Source organism: Myodes glareolus, chromosome 13 (genome assembly GCF_982192425.1).
Source record: "Myodes glareolus chromosome 13, mMyoGla1.1, whole genome shotgun sequence".
In the NCBI taxonomy this organism is placed as follows: domain Eukaryota; kingdom Metazoa; phylum Chordata; class Mammalia; order Rodentia; family Cricetidae; genus Myodes; species Myodes glareolus.
The window spans coordinates 74,417,868-74,442,123 of NC_142038.1; the positions used below are offsets into that span (position 1 = coordinate 74,417,868).

The 24,256-nt window shown below is 46.8% G+C and overlaps 1 protein-coding gene across 2 annotated transcripts in view; it reads right to left on the reverse strand.

Annotated features, from left to right (window-relative positions):
- The window catches only part of Lama3 (laminin subunit alpha 3), a 235,761-nt gene that overhangs the window by 69,340 nt on the left and 142,165 nt on the right, over window positions 1-24,256 (reverse strand). The window contains exons 33-39 of one of the 2 annotated variants that reach the window (XM_087896244.1): window positions 16,774-16,918; window positions 15,865-16,005; window positions 12,987-13,148; window positions 10,334-10,432; window positions 8,434-8,517; window positions 5,629-5,859; window positions 1,634-1,747 (exon numbers count right to left, since the gene is read on the reverse strand). In XM_087896244.1, coding sequence (XP_087752370.1) covers window positions 1,634-1,747; window positions 5,629-5,859; window positions 8,434-8,517; window positions 10,334-10,432; window positions 12,987-13,148; window positions 15,865-16,005; window positions 16,774-16,918 — 976 coding nt within the window. Of the gene's footprint in view, window positions 1-1,633; window positions 1,748-4,385; window positions 4,622-5,628; window positions 5,860-8,433; window positions 8,518-10,333; window positions 10,433-12,986; window positions 13,149-15,864; window positions 16,006-16,773; window positions 16,919-24,256 lie in introns of those variants that run through there. The other variant, XM_087896245.1, reaches the window with a different exon arrangement.

Consider the following 24,256-nt stretch of genomic DNA (forward strand, 5'->3'; position numbering starts at 1 on the left):
AGCTCCACCTGCCCTGCCCCCCAAGTGCTAAAATTAAAGGTCCAGAAACAAGCTAATTTTACTGGGGAGAATCTGAACAATATTCCAGAGTAAGACCCTGTTCTAACACGTAAATTATAGTGAACAAGAACTGCCAAAAAAGAAAAAAATAAAAACAAAACAAAAAAAGGAACCAGAGGGCCTGGGGCCTCTGTGAGGAAGGAGAGGTGAGGCCCCAGTTCGCCACCATGTTTTCGGTCCCTTCTTCGACCTCTCCTGGGATCCCACTTTATCTCGGCAGCCATGAGGTGTCTGAGCGCAACTGAGTAGGAGTTGTGGCATTTCATTTGTATTTTAGTAAATAAAGCTTGCCTGAAGATCAGAGAGAAAAACAGCCCCACTGGTCAGCCTTACAGAACAGTGGTAACACATACCTTTAATACCAGTAGGTATAGAAACTGGGCGGTGCACGCCTTTAATCCCAGCCCTAGAGAGGATTACAAAACAGGAGGGGAGAGCTCCCAGTAAGCCTCATTAGGAGATAACTGAAGGCAGGATTTTGGACTGAGGTCGAGGCAAGAGCCAGTGAATGTTTTTGCTTTTCTGGTTTTCAGGTTGAACCCAATTTCTCTCTCTGAGTTTTTATTAATCACGCTTCAACTAGGCGTGAGCCATCCGCCATTCTTAGTATCCCTTCACTCCCTTTTCTTTCTTTACCCTCTTTTTTCCCTTCCATCACTAAGGCCCTGCTTCTCTTCCTTTCCATTTTTTTTTTCAGGTAAGGTCTTCTGTGTCTCAGGATGCCTTCATTCTGGTGGTTTGGATTAGAATGGCCCCATAGGCCCATGTATTTGAATGCTTGGTCATCAGGGAGTGGCACTATTGAGAAGGATTAGGAGGTGTGGCCTTGGTGGAGGAAGTATGTGACTGTGAGTGGGTTGTGAGGTTTCGGAAGCCGGCACCAGGCCCAGTGTTGCTCTCTGCTTGCCTATGGATCAGGATGAAGAACTGTCAGGCACTGCTCCAGCACCTGCCTGCACACCGCCATGCTCCCCTCCATGACGATAATGGACTAAGCCTCTGAAACTGTAAGCGAACCCCAGTGGATACTTTCTCTTAGAGAGTTGCCATGGTCACGGTGTCTCTTCACAGCCCTAGGACTGTGACTAAGACAACTTCGTATCTTCCTGCCTCCGACACCAGAGTCTGCCATCACAGCCTGGTTTATAGTGCTGGGGTCCCACATGTGAGGGCTCTGTCCATCCACCCCGTCCTCAGCACCCTGTAATAGACAGCCACGGTGGCTCTATTGAAACCCGCCTCACTCACACAAAACTGAGCCCCAAAGTAACACCTCAGACTTATTATATATATCCAGGCAAGCTTCAAGCTCCATCTATAATCCACCTATTAATACCACTTAATGAGGCAGCGGTAATAGGAATCCCACAACTGTAGGCAGGTGCTGTCTTCTGAGGGTGCATGTTATAATGGAGGCAAAAGTGAAGTGTCAGCCCCTAATCCAGCTTGGTGGGTCAGAAGCCTCCTCCACGCCATAGCAATCTGTTTAGGTTTATAAGAGACTGAACCTTGACATCTCGGGGGAAAGGGGAGGAAGACTGCCTGCCAGCCCCCACAAACCTCATCTACTCACAATGCATTTCCCCGAGCCGTCCTGGCAGCGATTTGAATGTCCATTGCAATTGCAGGGGACACATCTTCCTGCGGGCAAGCTTTTGTTGTCCCGATAGTATCCAGGGCGGCAACCCTAGTTTTCAAACAAAAATACTTCATCAATGCAAAGAAAAGAGAAGAATTATTTCCTAAAGTTTGTCGCAATTCTGACTGTAGAGAAGTCAGGGTTTCCAAACCTCTCCCCAGGTGCTGTGTAGATTGCTAATATCAACCACCAGCCAGCTGGTTTGCTTTTTGGTAAGATTGTGCTGTGTCTTTGTGATGATGGGAATTGGAGCTAACAGAGTAAGGAGAAGTGGGCCATGGGCCCCTCTTACACACCAGTTGTTATGAAGGGATTGAGCGTGTGGAAGGCTGGGAGTAAAGAGAAGTAGGCCTTCAGTCCCTTCTAGGGTTAAGACAGACACCCAAGTCCAGCAAATATCTCACTCCTCCCCATGTATGGGTTCAGATTCGTGGGAGGGGGTTGGGTGGACATGAAGATTCTTCAATGGAGTCCACTTAATAATGGTACAATTACTGAAATCATTTCAGTGACACTCACTCCCCAATGGTCAGCAGGGAGCCTGGATAGAAAGCAGGTGTTGAGTTCTCATATTCGAGACTGTCCACAAGAATTTGTTCCATTGTGAATACAGAGACCCAGCCCAAGAGGGGCTCTGGGTTTGGTCTTGTATATATATATATATATATATATATATATATATATATATATATATATATATATATATATATTTGGTTTGGGTTTTGAGAAAGGATTTTTTTGGGTAGCCCTGGCTGTCTTGGAACTCACTCTGTAGACCAGGTTGGCCTTGAACTCACAGATCCACCTGCCTCGGCCTCTACCTCTGCATGCTGGGATTAAAGGCGCGTGTCACCACTACCTGACAAGAGTTAATATTTTTTTCCCATGGACTTACATCCTGTTTAAAAGATTCTGTAAAGAACTTTCCAGCAGGCCTTTAATCTTAGCACTTGGAAGACAGAAGCAGGAGGATCTCTATGAGTTCCAGGCAAACCAGTGCTACAGAGTAAAACCCTATCTCAAAAAAATAAATAAATAATAATTCAACAGATGACTATAAACCAGTGATTTGATTCTTACGCACTCACTAGAATCATGTGGAGTTCTGCCTGCCTTTAAAAAGGATTATAGGCAAATATCTTGGCAGAACCAATCCACGCACAGCCTAACACTGGACATTTCTCCTTGTTTGTGGTTCTGGTCCCCTAGATCCTCATCTTTAAAGGATCAGGAAGAATTAATATCCCAACCCCTCTGGTGGATGGCTGTAAACAGCATACACATCCATTAAGACTCAGCCAAGACAAAGCTGAAATAAACAGGCCAGTCTCACTGCCCGTGTCCACAAAGGGACCTGAAGTGGGGGATCATGTGCTGCCCAGGGCGGAGCCTCTCAGCTCCTGCCAGGACCTCCTTCCCAAATGACTGATGGCCAACCGATCACACAAACTGCAGAACATAGTTTCCAATATAACGCTCCTTTACGTGATTAGGGATCATGTTTAGGCAAAAGAATATATTGCAATTTTTTATTTTTACTTCAAGGCTCCATATGAACAGGCTTGTTTAAAGGAGAATTAAAGTATGAAAGGAATGTTCTGGGCTGATAGCTCAGCTGAGAGACTTGCCTGAATGAAATCTTGTTGGGGACCGTGTGACCATATCTACAGCAAACCAACTCAAGTATTAACTGGTGGCTGCCTTACATGCATCATGTCACTGGCTCAAAATAATTAGAGTTGGTAAGGAACAAATTATTCAAATGAACGAATAGGTCTCATGAGTTGAAGTCACCATATTTGGACAAAAGCTTTAATTATACCTGCTTTGGCAAAGAACAGTCTATCATGATCAAAAATAAAATCATCCACCTTAATGTGCTTTTAATTACAAGCAGGAAAAATGCTCTGCCCAAGTTCCAGGTCATGTGACTCGGAGAACTAGTGACTCAACTGTAACCATTTCATGCCTCCACAAAGCAAGCAACGGCATTTCACAGAAGCACACAGATTCTATGAAGAGGTCCTCCAGACGGGAATGCCTGTGTCCTGAACTGCAACAAAGACACTTAGATGTGACAAAGCCGTGCTTTTAAGGATAAAATCTCCAGTAACATTTTATATTATAGATGATATAATGCCCCATCCACTTTATGAATCAATTTCGTGAGCCACAGGCTCTATTTCTCTGTAAGTATACATGCAGGGCATGTAAGGAGTGAGCAGAATTCATGAATGTTTCGTGCCTGGCAAATCACAGCATGTCCGTGAGGCACTGTACAAACTGATCGCTTTTTTCTCAGCCTTGGCTCTTTTTGTTCCTCATGTTTTACTTTGTGGGTAAATTTTCTTCAAGTGAAACTTGCAAGCCGCCAGCAATAAGCCCTTGTGCCAGGCTTGAGCTAGCTCCTAAAGGGAACTAATTAATGGTACACCAATATTCCACAGCCTCCAAGCTCTCAGCTGGCCAGGCATTGCATGGTGGGCTGATGTTTATGGGGCTTGTGGTTAATAACTCAGGAGAGCAATCAGTACAGCCCGGCAATAAACCCTGCCACTCACCGCAACCGGGAGGCTGCCTGCCCTTCCCCCTAGCCCTCCCATCTACTCCGTAACACCCTATCACAAAATGTCACCAAGTTGGACACATTTTCCCCATCCCGACCCGAAATTTTAAGGGGCATTACCTGACTGGGTCTGAGCTCCATATAACTTGCTTGCAGATGGTTTTGACCTGGACGCTGAAGAAAGGCTACACTTTGCTGCTCTGAACCATACCCCAGGCTCTGGTCTAGAGCCGCCCCAAAGATCCACAGCCATGCTGTGCTCCAGGCTGACCACCTCACTGCAGGGGACATCCTGATCCCTGGGTGTCCTGCCCGACTGCGTGCAAAGCTCTGCCCTCCTCCTCTTATACTGCCCTTCCTGCTCAGTGCCCGGGCCTGTCTGACTCAGGGAAAGAAGGCTGTCTGCGGCAGGGGCCCCACCTTTAAACTTCACACATGACTCAGCCTACACAGAGAGAAAAACACATAACCGTTCCACAGGTAAGTACAGCCCTTGGTAATTCCTGTGAGCCGGGGCAGACGTCACCTTCTACCCACCTGGCCCAGCAGACAGCCCAGGTGATTAGAAGCAGCTGTAAAGCCCAGGCTGCGACGCTACAAAGCCACACCCTGACCACAGGGTGCCAATCTACAGCTCCTCTTTGCCTTGGGCTATCTATTTTATATTTTAAATCACTTTAAAAAGAGATGGAAGGCATTGGGCTGACTGGAGGCAACCTGTGAGCCAACTCACAAGAAAAGGAGTCTCCAGGATGCTATGGAAGGGAGATAGTTTCTGCTTAAAGCGCAGGGAAGTGAAGACATTTGCTAGTTCATGTACTTTTGGGGCCCGGGGTACACAGAACATCATTGCTGTCTCCCACTAATTTTGCCAACACTGATTCTCTGATTAGGAAAAAAACACATTGATGTATAGGTTGAGAGAGAAACAGTTTCATTCTGTAGTGCATCCTAATAAAGTGAGGTAACTTTAAACAACTCAGACCTGCTAAGAGATGGAAAATGGGAGTCAGATTTTCCCTTTTGCATCCAGGGAATCCTTGGGATTTTCTTGCACTAGGGTGTCAGGGTGACAGAAAGAGGCTCTGGCCCAGCTTACAGGAAAGGACAGACAAACTGAGCCTTCCTACCTCTGATTTCTACATCTATGGAGCAGCCATGGTCTCCTTTGAATGTCAAGTCGCGGTGATGTCTTTGACACGTTTTGAATCCCTAAAGATCACCCAGGGGAAGATACACTTGGATGATGGGTAGAGAGAGCCCCAGCTGTGCCTGCTGCATTGCTGGACAGCAGCCAGAAAAAAGCCAGACACAGACAGGGCCCCCAGGAAATGAGGAATACCATACTGGGAAACTTTCCTACCTGACATGAGTCACCTGTGTAGTCAGGGGGACAGGCACACAGCTCCACAAGATGCGCTCTGGGTCCACTTCCTGTGTCAGAGGCCTCCTCCAGCCCTACCTCGCCCAGAGTGAGCCTCTGTGTCTCAGTAAAGTGGAGGCCCCGGATGTACAGTCCTTCCAGTTGGGACAGCACAATCATCAGCTCTTCCCGGGACACTGGGGCACCGTTACCAGCGTGTCTGAAGTTTCCCTGCACAGCAAAGGGAGAGGTTTCCTTAGGCAAGGTCACTTTCAGAGAGATGGGCTCTGGAATCGGTCAAATTGAAGCCATTCAGACTGTGTGAGGAAAAAAGAGCCAAAGAAAGAAAGATGGGCAGTCACACCAGGCTACCGCAGAGAAGGGGTCTCCAAGACCAGTGAAACGCCTTTGTAAATATACTTTAATCTGGGAAAAAATAAAGTCAGTGACAAAGATGCAGAAGGAAAAGCAGCTCCACCAGGTAATATTAGCTCAACGTGCACACTTAGGACAGCAAACAATCTTTTCTTGCACACATATTTGTTTCATTAATTTGCTGCTTTGTGCACTTGGGTTGTTGTTGTTGTTGTTTTCTTTGAGACAGAGTCTAGCTAAGGAGCCTTGGCTGGCCTGGCACTCAGGATCCTTCTTCCTTAGCCTCCCAGGTGCCAAGATGATCAGTGTGAGAAACTTCATGACTCTTCCTATCACCATTGCCTGTCCCGGTACTCATTCTGTAGACCAGGCTGGCCTCAAACTCATAGAGATTCATCTGTCTCTGTCTCCTGAGTACTGGGATTAAAGGTGTGCACCACCATCGACCGGCTTGTAATTTTATTGTTTTTTTTTTAAAAAATCCGACATGAAATGTACCACCATATCCATTTCCTTTACAGATTCTGTAACGCGGTGGTCTGGGTTATGAGCACAGCATTGCACAAGGCTGGAAAACTTGCTCATGGTTGGAAGCAGAAACTCCAGGCAGGCCCCTCTAGCCATGAAAAAACACACCCTACTTTCAAAGAGCTGGATTATTTTAGGGACCTCATATCAGTGGGCTCATACCCTGTGTGTTTTTTGTGACTGGGTACTTCTGATTATCAAGAAGTTATTTAGTAAATGAATTTTCTGCTCACAGTTCAGATCACTGCACTAATTTTTTTGTACATAATTTACTCTGTGTTTCTTTGCTTTGTAATTTTCCATTGTGTATAGTGCATATGTATGAATGTATGTATGTGAGAGCATACATGGAGCTCCGGGGACAGCTTGCAGGTGCCAGTCCTCTCCACTGTGTCAATTCCTGGTATCGAACGCGGGTCTTCAGGCTTGCTAGCCGATGTCTTCTCAGCATTCGTGTTACTGAGGGTCACTTGCTTGTTCTTTGCATTTGTCTTTCTGCGTGTGAATCCCAGTACACGTGTGTGGTCCTCTTTCACCTATCCTTTTTAGAGCTTGGGGATCTGGCACTAATACCTTAGTGACTCTCATCATGTTTGGGAAGTAACTGCTCCTTCAAATATTTGCCTTTTTCTTTCTCATATTTCCATTATATATATTTGGTACATTTGAGCTCCTCCAAGCTCGCATCTGCCTACAAAACCACGAAAACACCATACACCTTGAGGTACATTATATTCTAGATTATGCAGTGGGGATTTTGCACTTTGGTCCTAACAAAATGCCACATAGTAACTGGTTTACGCTATGTAGTTTGTCACGGTCCTGAAGTTCCACGTCCACATCGAGGTGCTGGCGGCATGAGCTCCGGGCGAGGCTCTCTTCCTGATTTGCAGATGGCCATCATCATTGCATCTGCACAGGGTGCAAGAAGGCAGCCGCTCTGCTGTGCTCTGTGTTCTGGCTTATTTGAAGTATTTATGTGTGGCAGTTTGCATGTGCATGCATATGCAGGAATGTGTCTAGGGAGAGCAGAGGAGGGCACTGAACGCCCTACAGCAGGAGTTTCGGGAGACTGTGAGTCACCCAAATCTTACTGCTGGGAGCCAAACTCAGAGCCTCTGCAAAGCAGCAATGCTCTTAACCATTGAACCATCTCTATCTCTCCAGCTCTGGAGAACGTGAGCTCTCTGTTGTTCTGGGCGGAGAGATGGCTCAGCGGGTGAGAGATGGAGATGGGAGGATCCTCAGGCTCGCTGGCCAGCCTACCTGGCAAGTTTCATGCCAAAGAGAAAGCTTGTCTTAGACAAAGTGGAAACAGCAGCTCAGGAACTATAGCTGAGGCTGTCCTCTGGTCCCCCGTCGACATGTGTGTTCATGTACACATACACACACACACACACACACACACACAGAGGATAGGGAAATATTTATAAAAGAGATATAAGCAAAAACATGTATGCATCAAACACTCAATGGTATATTATATTCTAGATTTTGAGGTGGGGGTTTCTCTCTCTCTCTCTCTCTCTCTCTCTCTCTCTCTCTCTCTGTGTGTGTGTGTGTGTGTGTGTGCATATGCATGGGTCGTGGTGTTTATATGTAGGTCAGAGGACAAATTTTGGAAATCAGTTCTCTCCTTCTACCACCTAAGTCCTAGGGATCAAACTTAGGTCAGGTTGGCATCAAGCATCTTTACCTATTTGTTTTGTTTTGTTTGCTTGTTTTTTTAAACCATACCACCCCACCCTCTGTGTATGTGTGTGTATGATTTCTCTCTCTCATTATATTTATGTGACTCTGTATGAATGCAATCTATATTCTTACAATATTCTTAAGTTAAATCTTGACTTAACTAAAACACAGAACAAAAAGATCATCAGAGACCTTTTTCTGGTATTTTACCTCAACCATTTGTACCCTTCCATGATGCAGCCGGTCTGGCCGTGGGTCACTGGATTCTGTGTGGATGATGGACATGTGCTGACCCTGTTTAAAAGGAAGCAGGCATGTATTAGTGCCTTAGTTGGGACTAATGGAGGTTATATTGATGTTAGAACAGATTTGTGTGTGTATCCACATTATATGAGACACCTGGCCCTTAACAGTTCAGAACTGACTGGGTTAGTGACCTGCACACAAGTGAATAGAGGCTATTTTGGTATGTTTTCACACATATGAAAACTACCTTGACCAAAAAGGATTTTAAAATATGAAGAAAGAATACGAGCTGGAGAGATAGGTCCGTGGTTAGGATCACTGGCTGTTCGTCCAGAGGACCCGAGTTCAGTTCCCAGTATCCTCTTAGAGGTCCACAACATCTATTATCCAGTCCCAGGGGATCTGCTGCACAGATCCTGTGCATAGACAAACATGCAGATGAAACACTCACACACATTAAATAAAATGCTTTTAGAAATGGAGAAAAGTATTCACTTTAACCATCCTTTGTAATACATGTGGGGAGTGCATTTCCTTGCTGCCAATATGATGTGCTTTGATGGTAGCTTCCTGGAGAGCATAGTGGTGGAGGAAGGGTTAACAGAGCTGGCTTTGCAGCTAGCATGCTCAGTACACTGAAGAAGGGGAGTCTACAGATGAAGGCAAGGGCCCAGAGCTCCGGCCCTGCCTGTGGTCTGGCCACCTTCTCTCAGGTGCCTCTTGGGGGCTTTCATAGGACTGCATGGGCATTGTCCGTGCCCTGCATTAACAGCTCCACCCAAGTCACACATCACAGCCCAGCTGTTTTGTGTCAGCTCCAAACCTGGAGGCAGCCCATTCGTGAGAGCAGAACATTATCTAGGATCGCAGATCACTTCAAACCTTAATCTAAGGAACATGCCCCAAAGGCTCTTAATTACAGTGGTTTAAAAATCCAACAACAAAGAAAAAATTCTTGTGAGCCTAAATGATTTCCACGTCTGAAGGTAAAATCGAGGGGGGATTTTGGTCATTACCTCCCAGAGCATTCCAAGAGTGTGCAATTAAGTCCTCTGCAGTAGACATTACATGCAGCAGTAGCTGCAGCTAGGCGCTGTGCTGCAGAAAGCAAAGCTGAAACCCTGCGTTCCTGCGGGGACAGGACTTTTATCACAAAACAGCTTTCCTTGTGCAGCTCTGAAGTCTTTGCTGCTTCTTTTGCACTACGCTCTGCTAAAGTTCCTTTGAGTTTTTAACCACAACTCAATACATTTGTTTACTGGTCAAAGCAAAAGATGGCTGAGCAGGGCGTGCACACAAAGATCTACCAAGCACACGGGACCTTTGCCATGAAGATGTGTGCGAGGTTTGCTGGCCCATTTACAGTGCACGGTACAAAGAAACCTTCCTGGAAGCTGGAGTTGCCAGCACCCATAGCATCTAAGGCAGAAATGGAGGTGGGGATGGAGCTCATAGCAGGTGTGAGTTCCTGGATTATATCTCCAGCAGCCCCCTTCCACAGTGAGCAAAAGCAGACTTAGCTTCAGGCTAGGGCTCCTGAGCCCATATTCCAAGGATTTGTCCTGTATTGCAGGGGTGCCATGAAGAATGAATTCAAACTCATTTTTTGTTATTAAATTGAAAGATAAAACCATAATAAAACACGAGCCGGTTTCAAAGATGAAATACAGCTACATTGGGAGGGGAGAGGGGAAACACTTTCGACAGGAGTGCTATGTACTCTAAACTTCATGTTAGTGTCTTCAAATCACAAATCAGCCTAACATTCTGCACAGCCCCTGGTTATAGGCACAGCCCTGGTTATGGGCACAGCCCTGCTTATGGGCATGGCTTCCCGCTGCTCGACCCACACCCTAGAACCTACAGTGAGCTGTACATCCGGCCGCTTTTCCAAAGGAACCATGTCGCCAGGTAAGCCAAAGGACTTGGCTTGATAGGTGAGGTAGCCGCCATATGAGGAAACCTGAAATTGAATGGACAGTATCACTAGCATTGAAAATGACCAGGCTGACACTAACCCAGCTGTCTGGAAAGACAAACATCTGCAAAGGCGCTCTCGGAAGGATGGGACTAATTATGCTGCCTTCATCGTCTGCTTATGTCATTTCCAGATTCTTGAAAACCATTAACACAATCATGTGTTTTATAAGTGGGAATGTACTTTTATTAAAAAGAAAAAGTAACAACTATACTATAACAAACAAGATATTTTTCCCTCCACGAGGACTAAATAAAAAGTTTGCTTAATCCGAAGAGATTCCAAGAAATCTATTATTAACTGGAAGAAATTGGTTTACCAGATGCAAAATAAACCTCAAAAAATAAATTTAAAAAAATCCCTTGAAAGCAGATGGTGACTATTCCCTACGCTGTTATAAATTTTGCTGGAGAGAGAAGCCCTGGTTATCTATTACCTCAGGGACACAGAATGAACCAGTACAGTGTGACCTTGGTGGCAATGTGGCCGTGAATGGTCATAGTTTCTGTTAACTGGGTCCCCTCTGCTCCTGGTCTACCCCTCTGAAATCAGCTAGGAATGAGGGACTGAGGAGTGTCTGTCAGCAGCAGCATCTCAGCTGAGAACAAAACGCTGCTCCAGGGGAGAGCCGGGGAGCGACTCTGGGGTCCTAGCCATGGAGGCTTCTGTTAGGACCTGCTCCCCGACAAAGCTTCCCAGAGCTGTGTTCTCAGGGTCTGGAAGCATTTCCATGAGACACCTAGGCGCATGCATCGAATTGATTTTAAGCATTGTCTTTTTGATAGGCTAAGGTGACTTTTAAAATATGAACATAAATTCTGATAGTCTTCTCTAGAGTTGTAGTGGCTTGAATTAAGAAATTTCCCCATGGGCTCAGGTATTTGGATAATTGGTTCTCTACTGTGGTGCTGTTGCGGGGGTGTGTGGAACTTTTAGGAGGTGTAGCTTCACTGCAGAAAACACATTGCTAGGGATGGCTTTCAGAACGCATCCCTTCCCCACCTACAGCCCTCTCTCTGTTTCTCTGTGTGGTTGGAGACACGATATCCCAGTTTCCTGCTCTAACCACCTGCTGCCATGCCTCTGCCAAAACAAATCCTTTCTTCTAGATGTTGCTTTTGGTCAAGGTGTTTTATTACAGTAACAGAAAGGGAACTAACACAGAAGGAGAGTTTCATTGCCGTTGCTTTGAGTGTGGGCTCCATTCAGTGACTCACTTCTAATAAGTTAATGAGCAGAATAAAGCAGAAGTGAGATTTTGTCTTTTCCAAAGTTGAATTTTAAGATTTTATGACTTCTGTCTTGAGTTCTTTCATTAATTCTTGCTATCATTCTTCTTCCTCAGTTTGCAGAAACCAGCCACCATGCCATGAGGGTCCGTGAACAGTCCAGGGCGGTCTCACGTGATGAGTATCTGAAGCTTGCAGTCAGATTTAGCAAGGCACAGAACCCTTCTAGCACCATGGTAGTGGCCTTAGAAATTGACTTTTCTAGTTCCAAGATGACTAGGCCTGGCTAATATCTTGACCACAACCCCAGAGGAAACTCTGGGCCATTGTCTCCTGGATCCCCAGTCCACAGAACCTGCAGTTACTTGTCCCCTTAAGCTGCTGTGCAGTAACAGATGGCCAATGCACGAGAGGAGCGGGGGTTTGGTGGCTGATGGAGGCGCGGGACAGGTGGAAGAGCAATTCTGAGCACATGAAAATGTCAAAGTTCATAGTTCTTCATCCAGAATTAGAGATCTGGAGCCAACAGTGAGTTAACGACCACTGAGCTAACTTACAGGCATTGAGTTAATTCCTCAATGACTGATAATTTCATCAATTTTGCCTCCATAGTGGAACCTCTGTAAACACCTTATTGTTTATTTAAGCCATGCACGCTATGAAATTATGACATCCTGTGAGCTGCGCCCTGTGAAATCCTCTCTTTCTACCATCTTCTCTTAGGACAGACTTGAAGCCTACGCCACCTGATCGTGTTTCCACACAGGGACTGGACTGGACTCATGGTGGCCAGGCTCTGCCATACAATGTGTGCTGCTCACTGAGAAGATCCTGGAGGAGTGTCATTAAATACACTTGGTCCTGCTTGTGAGCGTCTAACTACCATGGGGCCTCTGCTTCTTTTAATAACTCTGTGAGTCACTTCTCATTCTCCTGACAAGGAGCCTTTCTGCTTTAAAACAAAGACTCCTCGGCAGAGCGTCTAAAGGCACTGGCTCATTTGCAGCAGCTATTACTTAAATGGTTTTATATTTCCCTAGAGGAGAGTTCCTTGGCAGGAAGCACAAATCAAGAAAACCATCATGCATGGCTTCCTTTTCTGGGGACTTGTGTAAGCGGGACACACACGTGAGGTACTTTTGCCACCCTCTGTGTGGCAGGAGGCAGGGCATCTCCTTCGATATTTCCTAATTTGTACACGTTAACTACCTGACCTTCCAGATGCTTCCTCCCAGATCTCCAGGAAATGATAATTATGCAGAGAAAGCTGAGACCACAGAGGGCTCAGAAGGACATCAGACCGTTGTTACCTTGTCACCTAGGTAGGATGGAGGTGACACCCAGGATGCACTGTGGACTGATGATGGCAGCTCCTGCAGATCTGCAACCATGCTGTTGCTGCCGGGGTTGAAGGACACAGGGACATCACCTCCGTCTGCTGTCTCAAGACGCCAGCCCATCATGTCTACAAACTAGAGCACAGTGATTGTGGCTTTTAGAGTGGTGGCTACATCATCATCACTGAAAGATTCACACAGTGACCACCTAGCTTCAAAACCTTCCTTTATGTACCTTTTTAAAATGCTATCTATTAAACTCACAGAGTGTGGAGTTTATCAGTGAGTCATACCCCAGCCCCAACCTCTCTGGGCATGGCAGAGCTGTCACCTAACTCTGCTTCCCTTCTGACCCAGGGAGCATGGAACCACATATATGTGGGCTCTATCTTTGTATATTACCACATGCCTTGGTTTCTGACATGTGGTGGTTATTTACTGGATGTTCAAATAATCATAAAGGAAGTGGATGAATAATAACTTGATTGTGGGCATCTTTACAAAGTGAAGTCAAAGGCTGGAGAGATGGCTCAGCGGTTGAGAGCATTGTGATTCTTGCAGAGGATCCTGGTTTGACTCTTAGTACCTGGTAACTCACAACCACCTGAAACTCCAGTTCTGGGTATCAAATGCCCTTTCTGGCCTCTGAGGGCACCTGCACTCATATGGTATACATACATACATACATGTAGGTACATGCACATATACATAGATGATAACTAAATAAATCTTTAAAAGATGAGCTCCACATACAGAAGGATATAGGAGGAATTCCGGGGACCCTCCCCATCACAGATGGGCAACTTCTTATGGATAGAGTCATGGAAAGGGAGAGGGGAAGGGTGAGCATCTTCAGTTGTGTAAGCACTGTGGCTCTGTCAGGCTCCAATGAGGAATTACAACTCAGTGATCACATAGATGACCGGAGCAAACTAAATGGGTAACAAAATAAAACCAAGGGCCATTGACCTTGGAAAGGGACAGGAAGGAAGGAGAAAGGGTTGCAGAGGCAGGAGGGAGGGTAGAGCGGGAGGGGAGGGAATAAGCAGAATACATTCTGTACATGTATGAAATTTTCAAAAAATTAGCTTAGATTTTTAAAAGGTTTTTGACAATATTCAAAAAATTAATTGTGTTTTGGAATACAGTAGCCCAAGTAAAATATTTCCTTTGTCACTGAGGAAGCAAGCTCCATTTAGAGGGGAGGAAAACAAAGAATTGACAAGGAACACTTAGGAGTACGCGGTGAGGGGTGAAAGGGGAGACTACAGAGCAGACTTACAAACTATGTTTCCTTCCACAATCCAGTCCACCCTCCATTCAGTCAGCAGTAAAATATGTAAAGCAATATAACACCGAAACAGTATGCACGGTGCTACTGGCTCGTGGACTAATGAAGTTGATAAAATCTTAGTTTTATAAAGTTAATTTCAGAAGTAGACAGAGAGGGAGAGAGCTCAGCAGGAAAGTACTTGTCTCACAAGCACGAGAACCTGAGTTTGACCTCCAAGAAGCCACAGAAAAAAGCTAGGTGGGGTGCCACACACATGCAGTCTCAGTACTTGGGAAGTGAAGGCAGGGGGATGCCAGTCAGTCTAGCCAAGGCAAGATCCAGGCTCACTTAGGGGTTCCCTCAGAGGTGGAGGTGGAGAGCAATGGAGGAAGACACTTGACATTGACCTCTGGCTTCAACAAGCATAGGTACACACCCTTCCATGTGGTAAACATTTGAGAAAGAAATTTAAAAAGGAAGAATATAAGAAGAGAATGAAGACTGTGTTATTACCACCATAAAAATATTCTGTAGGGCTGGAGGGACATCAGAGACTAAAATGTATACCACACAAACACAATGTCCAGACTTTGAATCCCCAGAACCCATGTAAAGGCTGGGCCAGCAGGGCAGCTCACCTGCAATCTCAACCCTCAGGAGGCAGACATGACTGTCCCAGAGCAAGCTGGCTGGCTGTCAAGCAGCAGAACTGGTGTCAGAGAGAGCCCACCTCAGAATGACAAAGGAAACCATCCAACATGAGCATCTGGCCTGCACATAACACATGTCCAAGCACATCCGCACATCCACACGAACCCAGGCATGTGCAAACACACGCCCTACATGCTTTGTGAGATGTAGATTACTGGGCCTCCTAGCTAGCCTCAGAGTGGGAACTGGTGACCACAAAGGTCAGCAGATGTGTAGAAGGGCAGAACTTTCAGCCCATCCCTGACCTTCCCATAGGTCAATTACAAGTTATGTTAATAACCAATAGCCATTGGCTTAATCAATCGTATCTACATAATGGGAGCTCTATGAAGACAATGAATGATAAATTTGGAGAGCTCCTCAATGCTGGGAGGGCTCAAGGGAGTGGCATATCAGAACTTTGTGGAGACGGAAAGTTAGTGTGCTTGTGAACCTTCTGACGTTCATCCTGAAGGTTTCTCTATCCAGATGTCTGCCTGGATATCTGTCATATTCTTTACAATACAACAAATTCTATTCATTGACTGAGTATTTTCTAGGCATTTTCTATGTCCCAAATCCTGTCCTAAGCCCTGGTATATGTTAAGGACTTCACATTCCACTTACGGAGAAAGGAAAGACAGTAATTTTTAAAGTTAAAGGTATAATATGTTACAAAGTGTTAAACGCTATGGAGAAGTCAAGAGCAACAATACAGATACTGACCAGGATTATCTATTTCCAGGGAGAGGTAGAGAAAGCATTCTGAGCATGTGACATTTGATCAAAGACCTGAATAATCTGAGACACACTCATGATGGCATCTATGGAGACAGTATTGCAGGCCAAGGAGCAGCGACGTTAGGAATACCAAGAACCCAAACACACCTTAGATCTTCGCTTGTGTGAGCTTTGACAGTCAGCAGTCACTCCAAAACAGAAGCACGTGGTGCAACCCTTTGGACTGGCAGGGTTTAAGTAGAATGATCCTTTGCGACACACTTGGCATTCTGGGCCTTCCACGTTTTCCTGTTGAAACAAAACATAAAGAGTGAGTCCTGTAAGACACTCTAGCGTCCGGAGACACAGAGACAGGACTGTGGGGCTGTAAGACACTCTAGCATCCGGAGACACAGAGACAGGACTGTGGGGCTGTAAGACACTCTAGCATCCGGAGACACAGAGACAGGACTGTGGGGCTGTAAGATACTCTAGCATCCGGAGACACAGAGACAGGACTGTGGGGCTGTAAGACACTCTAGCATCCGGAGACACAGAGACAGGACTGTGGGGCTGTAAGATACTCTAGCATCCGGAGACACAGAGACAGGACTGTGGGGCTGTAAGACACTCTAGCATCCGGAGACACAGAGACAGGACTGTGGGGCTGTAAGACACTCTAGCATCCGGAGACACAGAGACAGAACTGTGGGATTGATGGCAGAAGGAGGGTAACTGGTAGAACTTCCCCCACCTGGAACATCTATAACTTTTTGGGACCTGTGGCAGGGAAGACAGCCCTGGGTCCTCATCCAAGAACAAATTACAAGGAAGAGATGAACCTCCTGATGCTATAGAAAACGGTTCATGTTGATTTTTCTAAAAGGATTTGTCCTTATTAACAGATTGTCATGGGGCGAGGGATGGGGCTGTAGCCTTTCTAAAAGATGTGAAAGATCTTTCCTTCAATCATGCCTATGAAGGGAGAGGGTAAGAACAAAATGCTACATACATTACAGAAATTGTCACAGGTCAGTTCCCCGGAAGAACTCCCAAGCATCACAGGACGTGCTTTACCTTGCACATGCAAGCTCCAGTCCCTGGGTCACACATGTCGGGCTCAGTCCCATCTCTGTGACAACTGCAGGGAACACACTCAGGGAAGTGGTGGAAGCCAGGAGCACATCTGTCACACCGCTGCCCTATGATTCTAGGCTTGCACCTGCACAGGAAGAAAGGAAACATAACTCCCACCACTGTTCTGCGCACAACTCTAAAAGGTCTCCCTGCCGTGCAGTGACAGGACAGTCGCTGCAAGACACCAGCCACACAGACACAGGCTGAGTGTGGCTGCTGACACCCACAGAAAGGGAGACACTGTGGTCTGGAAAAGACTACCCACCGAAAGCAAGTGAAGATGCCACCATGGATGACCTGTGACCCCTGGATCAGAGTCCTTGCTAAGGGTTGGAGGTACAGAGATGTGTAACACAACTCCTCCAAAGCCCACAAGTAGAAATCGGAACAGTACACACGGGTCCACCCTAGAAGAGCTACCCGTTTCCCTGGGGGAGGTAACACCTGGGCTGATCCTAAGTGCTGTAGTGCTGGTGTTTCAGATTAAATTAACACAGTATGAACACCACCGAGTATGTTCAAGAAGCACACACCTGGTGTCACTAGAACTGAAGCCCAAGAGGAGATTGTCAAACCTCAGGTCTGTCAAGTTAGATGAGAGTTCAGTTGTGCCAAGGAAGGACTGGTCCCCGTCCTGTTCACCACAGTACAGTGGTTAAGAACTGTGCCCCAAAGGCAAACGGCTTGGGGTTCTAACCCAGACAGCAGATATGAAACCCATCTTTACAAGGTGCTGGATGCTCGCTACTCTGCAACAATCAAACCCCAGCGCTGCATCTCCTTCAAGGCTACTCCTAAGTCAGGATGGCATGATGAGGCAGGAGCCTAAGGAGGAGAGGATGTGGCTGGACCATGCGCATGGTGGAGTGGAGGAAAAGAGTTCCAATTGAAGGCTGCCAGGTCAGGAGCTGGCTTTGGGAAGAGGGTTTAGGGTGGGCATGAGAGTGGTTTCTAAAGTGTTTTGAGGGGAGGTTTCTGGGACTTGCATCTTCCATGAGGTAGGGGAAGAAAAGACGAAGCGTCCCAGGTTTCCAGCTCAGTATATGATGGATCCCAGACCCCGCGGAGGCCAAGGAGAAAAGGAATCAGTGAGTCGGAGCCTGTGGGCAGGAAGTAGCCGAGGGAAGCAGATGGCAAGAGGAGCCGTTTGGGGCAAGTCCAGAAGAGAGGGACCGTGAGAGCCTGAGCCCACGGACACTGATTCGTCAGTCACCAGCAAATGCAGCTGATGCATGGGGTGAGCGAGAAAAGGCTGGTCTGAGGGGCAGGGCCCTGAGGCTCACCATACAGGGGCAGGAGAAGGGGGACTCACCATGTAGGGGACAGAGGAAGGGGTGAGGGAGCTGTGCGCTCCGTTCCTCGTCCCCTACCTAAGTCAGAGCAGCTGCTTTTTAACCAAACATCTGCTTGTAAACACAGAAAGAAATTTTGTTAATAGTGAGAATGGAGGCAAGCAGCTTAAACTCCAGTACTATGCACGCTACAGCTCACTGTGCAGGGGGCTGAGAAAACGCATCCCTTTTACAACCAGTTTTCGCACATCTGAGAAAATGGATTGTTGCATTGAATAAGACGCTGTGTGAGACCCTCAGGATTGCGCCTTGCACACATTGGCACGTCTCTGTGATGATTCCTGCTTAACCCTGGCCTAGAGGAGCACACAGCCCAGTGCATACCCAGCACACCTGAAAAGGTGAAGTCGGCATCACCAGTAAGGTCTGCTGACAACTCCAGTGTCTGGCCAGATCTTCAGGCCCAGCCAGCTCACATCCTCACTGTCTGACACTGCAGACATTATCCTTAAAACTACACCTGGTCACTTTAGGTGGGAAGTGTGAGGTCATCTAGAGCCACACAGGAGGAATTCATAAACCTTCTGCTAGAAGCAATCACTCTAGTGCAGGGCATCAGAAATTTTGAAAGGGGATCAGGGATATACCAGAGAAGCTGGATATGAACCACCTCACTATCCCCTCAACTCCATACACACCCTATATACACATACATACAACCTACACACACCCTCTATACATTCATATTCTACATATACACACCCTACACACACACACACACACACACACACACGCACACACGCACACACACTTTCACTATCAGAGGCTTCTGGAACCAGGTTAATAACCCCCAATCTATTCTCATGAAATTCAAACTAAATTCAATCAGATAGCCAAGAAAAAAATCTAGAACCTGGTGGCCCAGAGAGGCAAAGAATAGAAAACCCCATGTAGCAGTTACCATTGTATAACTGTGTCCAAAATACCTGACAGAGATGACTTACAGGAGTAAACCCCTGTTTGACTCAGGGTTCCAGAAGGTTCACCTGTCATGGCAGAGAAGACAGGGCACAGCAACTTAGTGCGTGGAGGTCGGGGGCGCTGTTCGCACTGTGACAGGCAAGAAGCAGAAAGCAAGACAGGGACGAGGCCTGAGTACACCCTTCACAGTCTCTCCCCGTGTCCCAGTTCCTAGAGGTTCCACTAGCTGGGGACCAAGAGCCCAAAAATGCAGGGCTTTGGCCCATGGCTGCATTAGCTGAATGATGGTGCCAATTGTCCAGCAAATGCCTTCAGTCTCAGATTAGACGTAGTTGCATATTTCTGAACAAGAAAGCAGTGAACTTGCAGAACGTGTGCCTGTGTGGGCACTTACAGCATCTATCTAGAAACCACGCCCAGGATGCTGGATTGAATTCCATCCTCTTGGTTGCCATCATAGCTTCTTTTCCCAGTGCTAAGATAGACACCTCCATGAAAGCAACTTACGGGACAAAGCATTGACTCTGGCTTACAGTGAGAAGGGAATCATTTCATCATAGAAGACATGGCTTCAGACATGGTGTCGAGGCAGTAGGAGGGGAAGGCTGGCTGGTCATATTGCATCCTCACTCTCGAAGCCTCAAGAGGCATGGGATTGGGTTATAAAGCCTACCTTCAAGACCTACCTCCTAAAGAATCCACACCTTCCCAAACAAGTGTGCAAACATGTGAGCCTACAGGGGACACTTCACATTCAAACAACAATTTCAGGTACTGCGGGGACATTCACGTTCCTACAACAGGGTCCTATGGAAGAAGAAGGCATGCTTTTGGAAGCACAGCTGCTGTAGTAGTCTCAGTCTGTTGACAAAGGAAAGTATGGATGCCTGTTACAGTTAGGGCAGTCAGACAAGGCAGAAGGGAAGCTACAGTGGTCTCTCTCTCTCTCTCTCTCTCTCTCTCTCTCTCTGTCTGTCTGTCTGTCTCTCCCCCCCCCTGCCCCGCCCCTGTTGTCTCCAGAGCCTTTGTGACCTGATGACATGGGAGGGGATGATTGGAGACCACGCCTATCACCCTGGACCTAGCTCTGAGCTGAAAAGGCACAAGGCAGCCGAGAGCACAAGAATGGGGAAGAAAAATACAAATAGGGAGCAGTGGCCTTGGATGGGGATGACAAGTCCAGTTAGGCAGAACTTGAAGAATATAGAATCTACACTCCAGAGGAATTCAGTCTTTGGATCCTGTGTAGCATCAAGCAACCACAGGAATCTGGTGATGTCATGACAACCAGGAAGAAAATAGAAACACCCACTCTAAGATCTGGCTGAATATCTTCTAAACCAACCCGAGTCAGCCTGACCTTACACCTGTCTCCGAGGAGATCAGAGACAGGAGGGCTGTGCTGGCTGCTGCCACCTGGAGAAACGGCAGGGCCGCTCTCGGGATGCTGGTCTATGAAGTCATCTCTGAGACACTCGGCTGGGGGCCCAACATTATGTAATAATATCTGCCCACGTGCGTGCGTGGGTGCCTGCAAGCATCTCATAGAACCGGTCCAGATGCACTGGAGAGAACATTGTCTTTCTGTTATTAAATACTGCAGTTCCTACCATCTGATGGTCACATCAAATGCCAGTTTCAACCTACAGTCCAAGGTCTACCCTGTCATTGATTCCCTCACTCGAGAATTACTGATGGCTTCTACACTTCACATCTCTGTGTCAGAGGACTTGGAGGGAGCAAGGCTGAACAAGCCAGTCTTGACATCAGCACAGTTTCACTGAAGACATGGAGATGTAAGAAATTAAGTAGTAGTGGAAGAGACAGAATGACTAAACATTAAGTTTGCTTGTATAAAAAAATGGTAGTACTATCTCTGTGACTTGTGGGTCTCATTCTTTCTGTGAGTTTTCAGTTTGCAACACAAACTCTTTGAAGGACATGAATAATCTGAAAGTAGAAGAGGGACAGAGGCCTTTCATGGCTGGAGAAGTGAATGTATGCAGAGCCCATAGAGGAGGAGGAAACTCAGAAGGGAAGGTGTAAGCCAGACCTATGGAAGACTGGCCTTGATGCTTGAGACAATGGGAAACTGAGGAAGGTTTTGATGAAGGAGTAGTATGGTGGCAGTGACTCTGTGTAGAGTCCCATGACATGGAAAGATCCCCCATACAACATGACTGGACTTACCATGCCAGCTGTCATGATGAATTAGTATAGGTTTCCTCATTACAACATAAGCATGATTGAAACACTGTACCCAAAATGAAGCATCAGATAAAGTCTGAGCAATGAAACGAAACACGCATACACACAGCAAACAATGGTCATTGTGAAAATCAAGTATGCATATGCATCGAAAACCACAGGTTCGTGTGCAAAGGAAAGACACTACTTGTGTCAAGGGAGAGTTTCATGCCCACCTTCAATGTAGTGCTGCTTGCAATGGCCAAACAGCCAGAATCAAGCTACATGCCCATCAGTGGATGAATGGACAGAGAAAATGTGGCACATATACTGAGAGGAATACTACCCAGCTATGAAGCCCTGCCATATGTACAATACCATGGACAAAAGGGAATTGTGCTAGGTGAATCAAGTCATGCATGCAAGTCAAGTATGGCATGATCTTACTTACAGATGGAACTTAAAATTGTAGAGTCCAAAGAAGTTGAATGTGGAATAGTGGTTACTAGAGGCAGCAGAGGGCAGAGAGAAGGAAGGGCTGAGAAAAGCATAGTCAACAGGCAAAGTGCTAGTTATATAAGGAGAAAGAGATGGTATTTTGCTCAAAGCAACCAGAAGAGAAAAAAACGTGAACATACTTAATGTAAGTCCCCATCTCTGGCCTCCATCTTTGGAGGCCCTGCCCCTGTGTCCACCAAACCTTGACCCCTCCCCCGAGGAGGGGCAAGGTAGCCTGCCCTAAACTGCTCTCTGGAAAGTTCCTTCGTGGTCTTCCTGCTGTCTTTCCCCCAAACCCCGTAGTCGCTTCACAGCTTCCCGGTTCCCCTCTGGGCCATTCGAGACCGCAGGAATCCTTAAACCTGGATATCTTTTAATTCGGCTTGTTGTCATTTGGCTTGATTGGAATTTTTGCATCAGTAGAGAGCTCGCATTAGGAAAATTCCTAACACTTACCACGCTTAATATGGTGTCTGTGCTAAATACCTGGACTTGATCATTATACAATGTTATGAGTTGAAGCATCAACGTAAGCATAAATTCACACACATCATTTAATACAAGCACATAAATATCATTGTAGGTATCAGCAAACATTGAAAATAAAGATTCTAAAAGTCAATGGAATCAGAAACATGCATTTATTGGTACTGTCCCAAGTTCGATGGACTAACAGCATTATATATCAGTGAGCATTCAGGAGGAAAAGGATGTTAAACTCCTGGTGTGGTTGTAAATTAGCATAGTCCTATTGAATTAGGGGTCCAGAGTCTCCCCAGAGAAATGTGTAAGTCAGCCTGACTCTAGGTCTGTGTAAGAGATGTTCAGCCAGGCTTCAGAAAAGAAGTTTCCCTTTCCTTCTTCGTTGTCATGGTACCAGACAAACTCCTTGGACAGTTGTTTGCTTATTTGAATGAGTGAATAAGTAACCCCGGAGGACAACCAATCAGGAGCCACTATTGGTCCAACTGAAGTGGGACAGGGACTTAGTAAGGGTGGTAGTCAGTGGGGAAGGACGGACCCGGCAGGATGATCTGTTCCTTGCCAGAAGTGGACACATGACTGGGTATAGGGAAACTGAGTTTTAAAGTCTGAAATCTTGGCATCTTAAAAACAAGAAAGAGGCCGTCATCACTCAGCAGATCAGCTTTACGTCTAAGAGGGGAGGTGTGGCTTGAACAGCTTGGACGGCAGGACAATAACATGGGGTCAGACTGAACGCAGAATCTGGGAGCTAAGGATCCGCTAAGACGGAGCTTTCACTAAAAGGTCCTGGAAAATACTATCTTACTTGCCCACTCCCACGTGACATGGGCAAAGCAGAAGACACCCAAGGGATCCCCCACCTGCCGCCACATGGCACAGGCAGGGCAGGCACCACTGTGAGGAGCAAGCGTGTGGTGGGAAGACAGAAAGAAAGATGTGGACCCATTTGTGCACTGTGAAGAGAGGCAGAACTGGAGATACTAGGGGGAGGAAGAGTCGGCACTGCCACTGAAGCCATGGTGAAGTCCTGGCCCATGCCGTGACTGAAGACCGTGTCTGGGTCCATGGCTCTGTGGTAGCAATGTCCCTGGCTCATCTTACTACCAAATGCCATGATAATGTCTCTTGTCTGCGCTGCTACCTGAGGCAATGCTAATGTCTGAGGGCTGTGCAGAGTTGGCCCCACCCTTGCCTGGGCAGCACAGGAGAGCTGGCCCTGGTGACTGGAGTGTAGTGCCCAGAGGGCATGAGCACTGGGAACTGGCCCCACCCCTCACCTGTGCAGTGTGAGAAAACTGGCCCCAAAGGAGTGAGAGCAGGTGAGCTGGTCCCACTTCTTGCTTGGGCAGTACAATAGAACTGGTCTTGGGGACGAGGGTGCAGGAGAGTGGGAGGGCTGACTAACTCAGCTACCACCCAGACCCAGATCCAGGGCGTTAAATTGGCCCACCCCAACACGGAGCACATGGAAGGGTTGGTCTTGAGAGCCAAAGCTGCAGGACCTCCATGACTCGAGCAACAGCAGCACGTGTGTGGAGGAGCCAGGATTTCCGGCACAGCAGAGGCCAGGGGCCTCTAACCAGGCCAATAACTCATGGCAATGAACACTTGCAAGGAAAACTGGTAAACGGTATACTGTGACACATCATGACACACCCCAGCTACCATGGTCACATTGTTTGTTTTCTTTTGGTGGGGGAGGTTGCAAGGGTAGAGGGTGGATACGGAGATAAGGAGGGACAGGGATATGAATGGGATTGGGGTGCATGATGGATGTGAGATTCACAAAGAATCAATAAAAAGTCAAAAAATATTATTTCATTGGGGGTTGTAGAGCCAGCTCAGTGGTTATGAGCATTTACTGTTCAGTCATAATTACTGGAGTTCTGCCCCAACACCTATGTCACAAATACCTGTAACTCCAGCTCCAAGGGATCCAATACCCTCTTCTGGACTCTGAGGGCCCCTGAACACACATA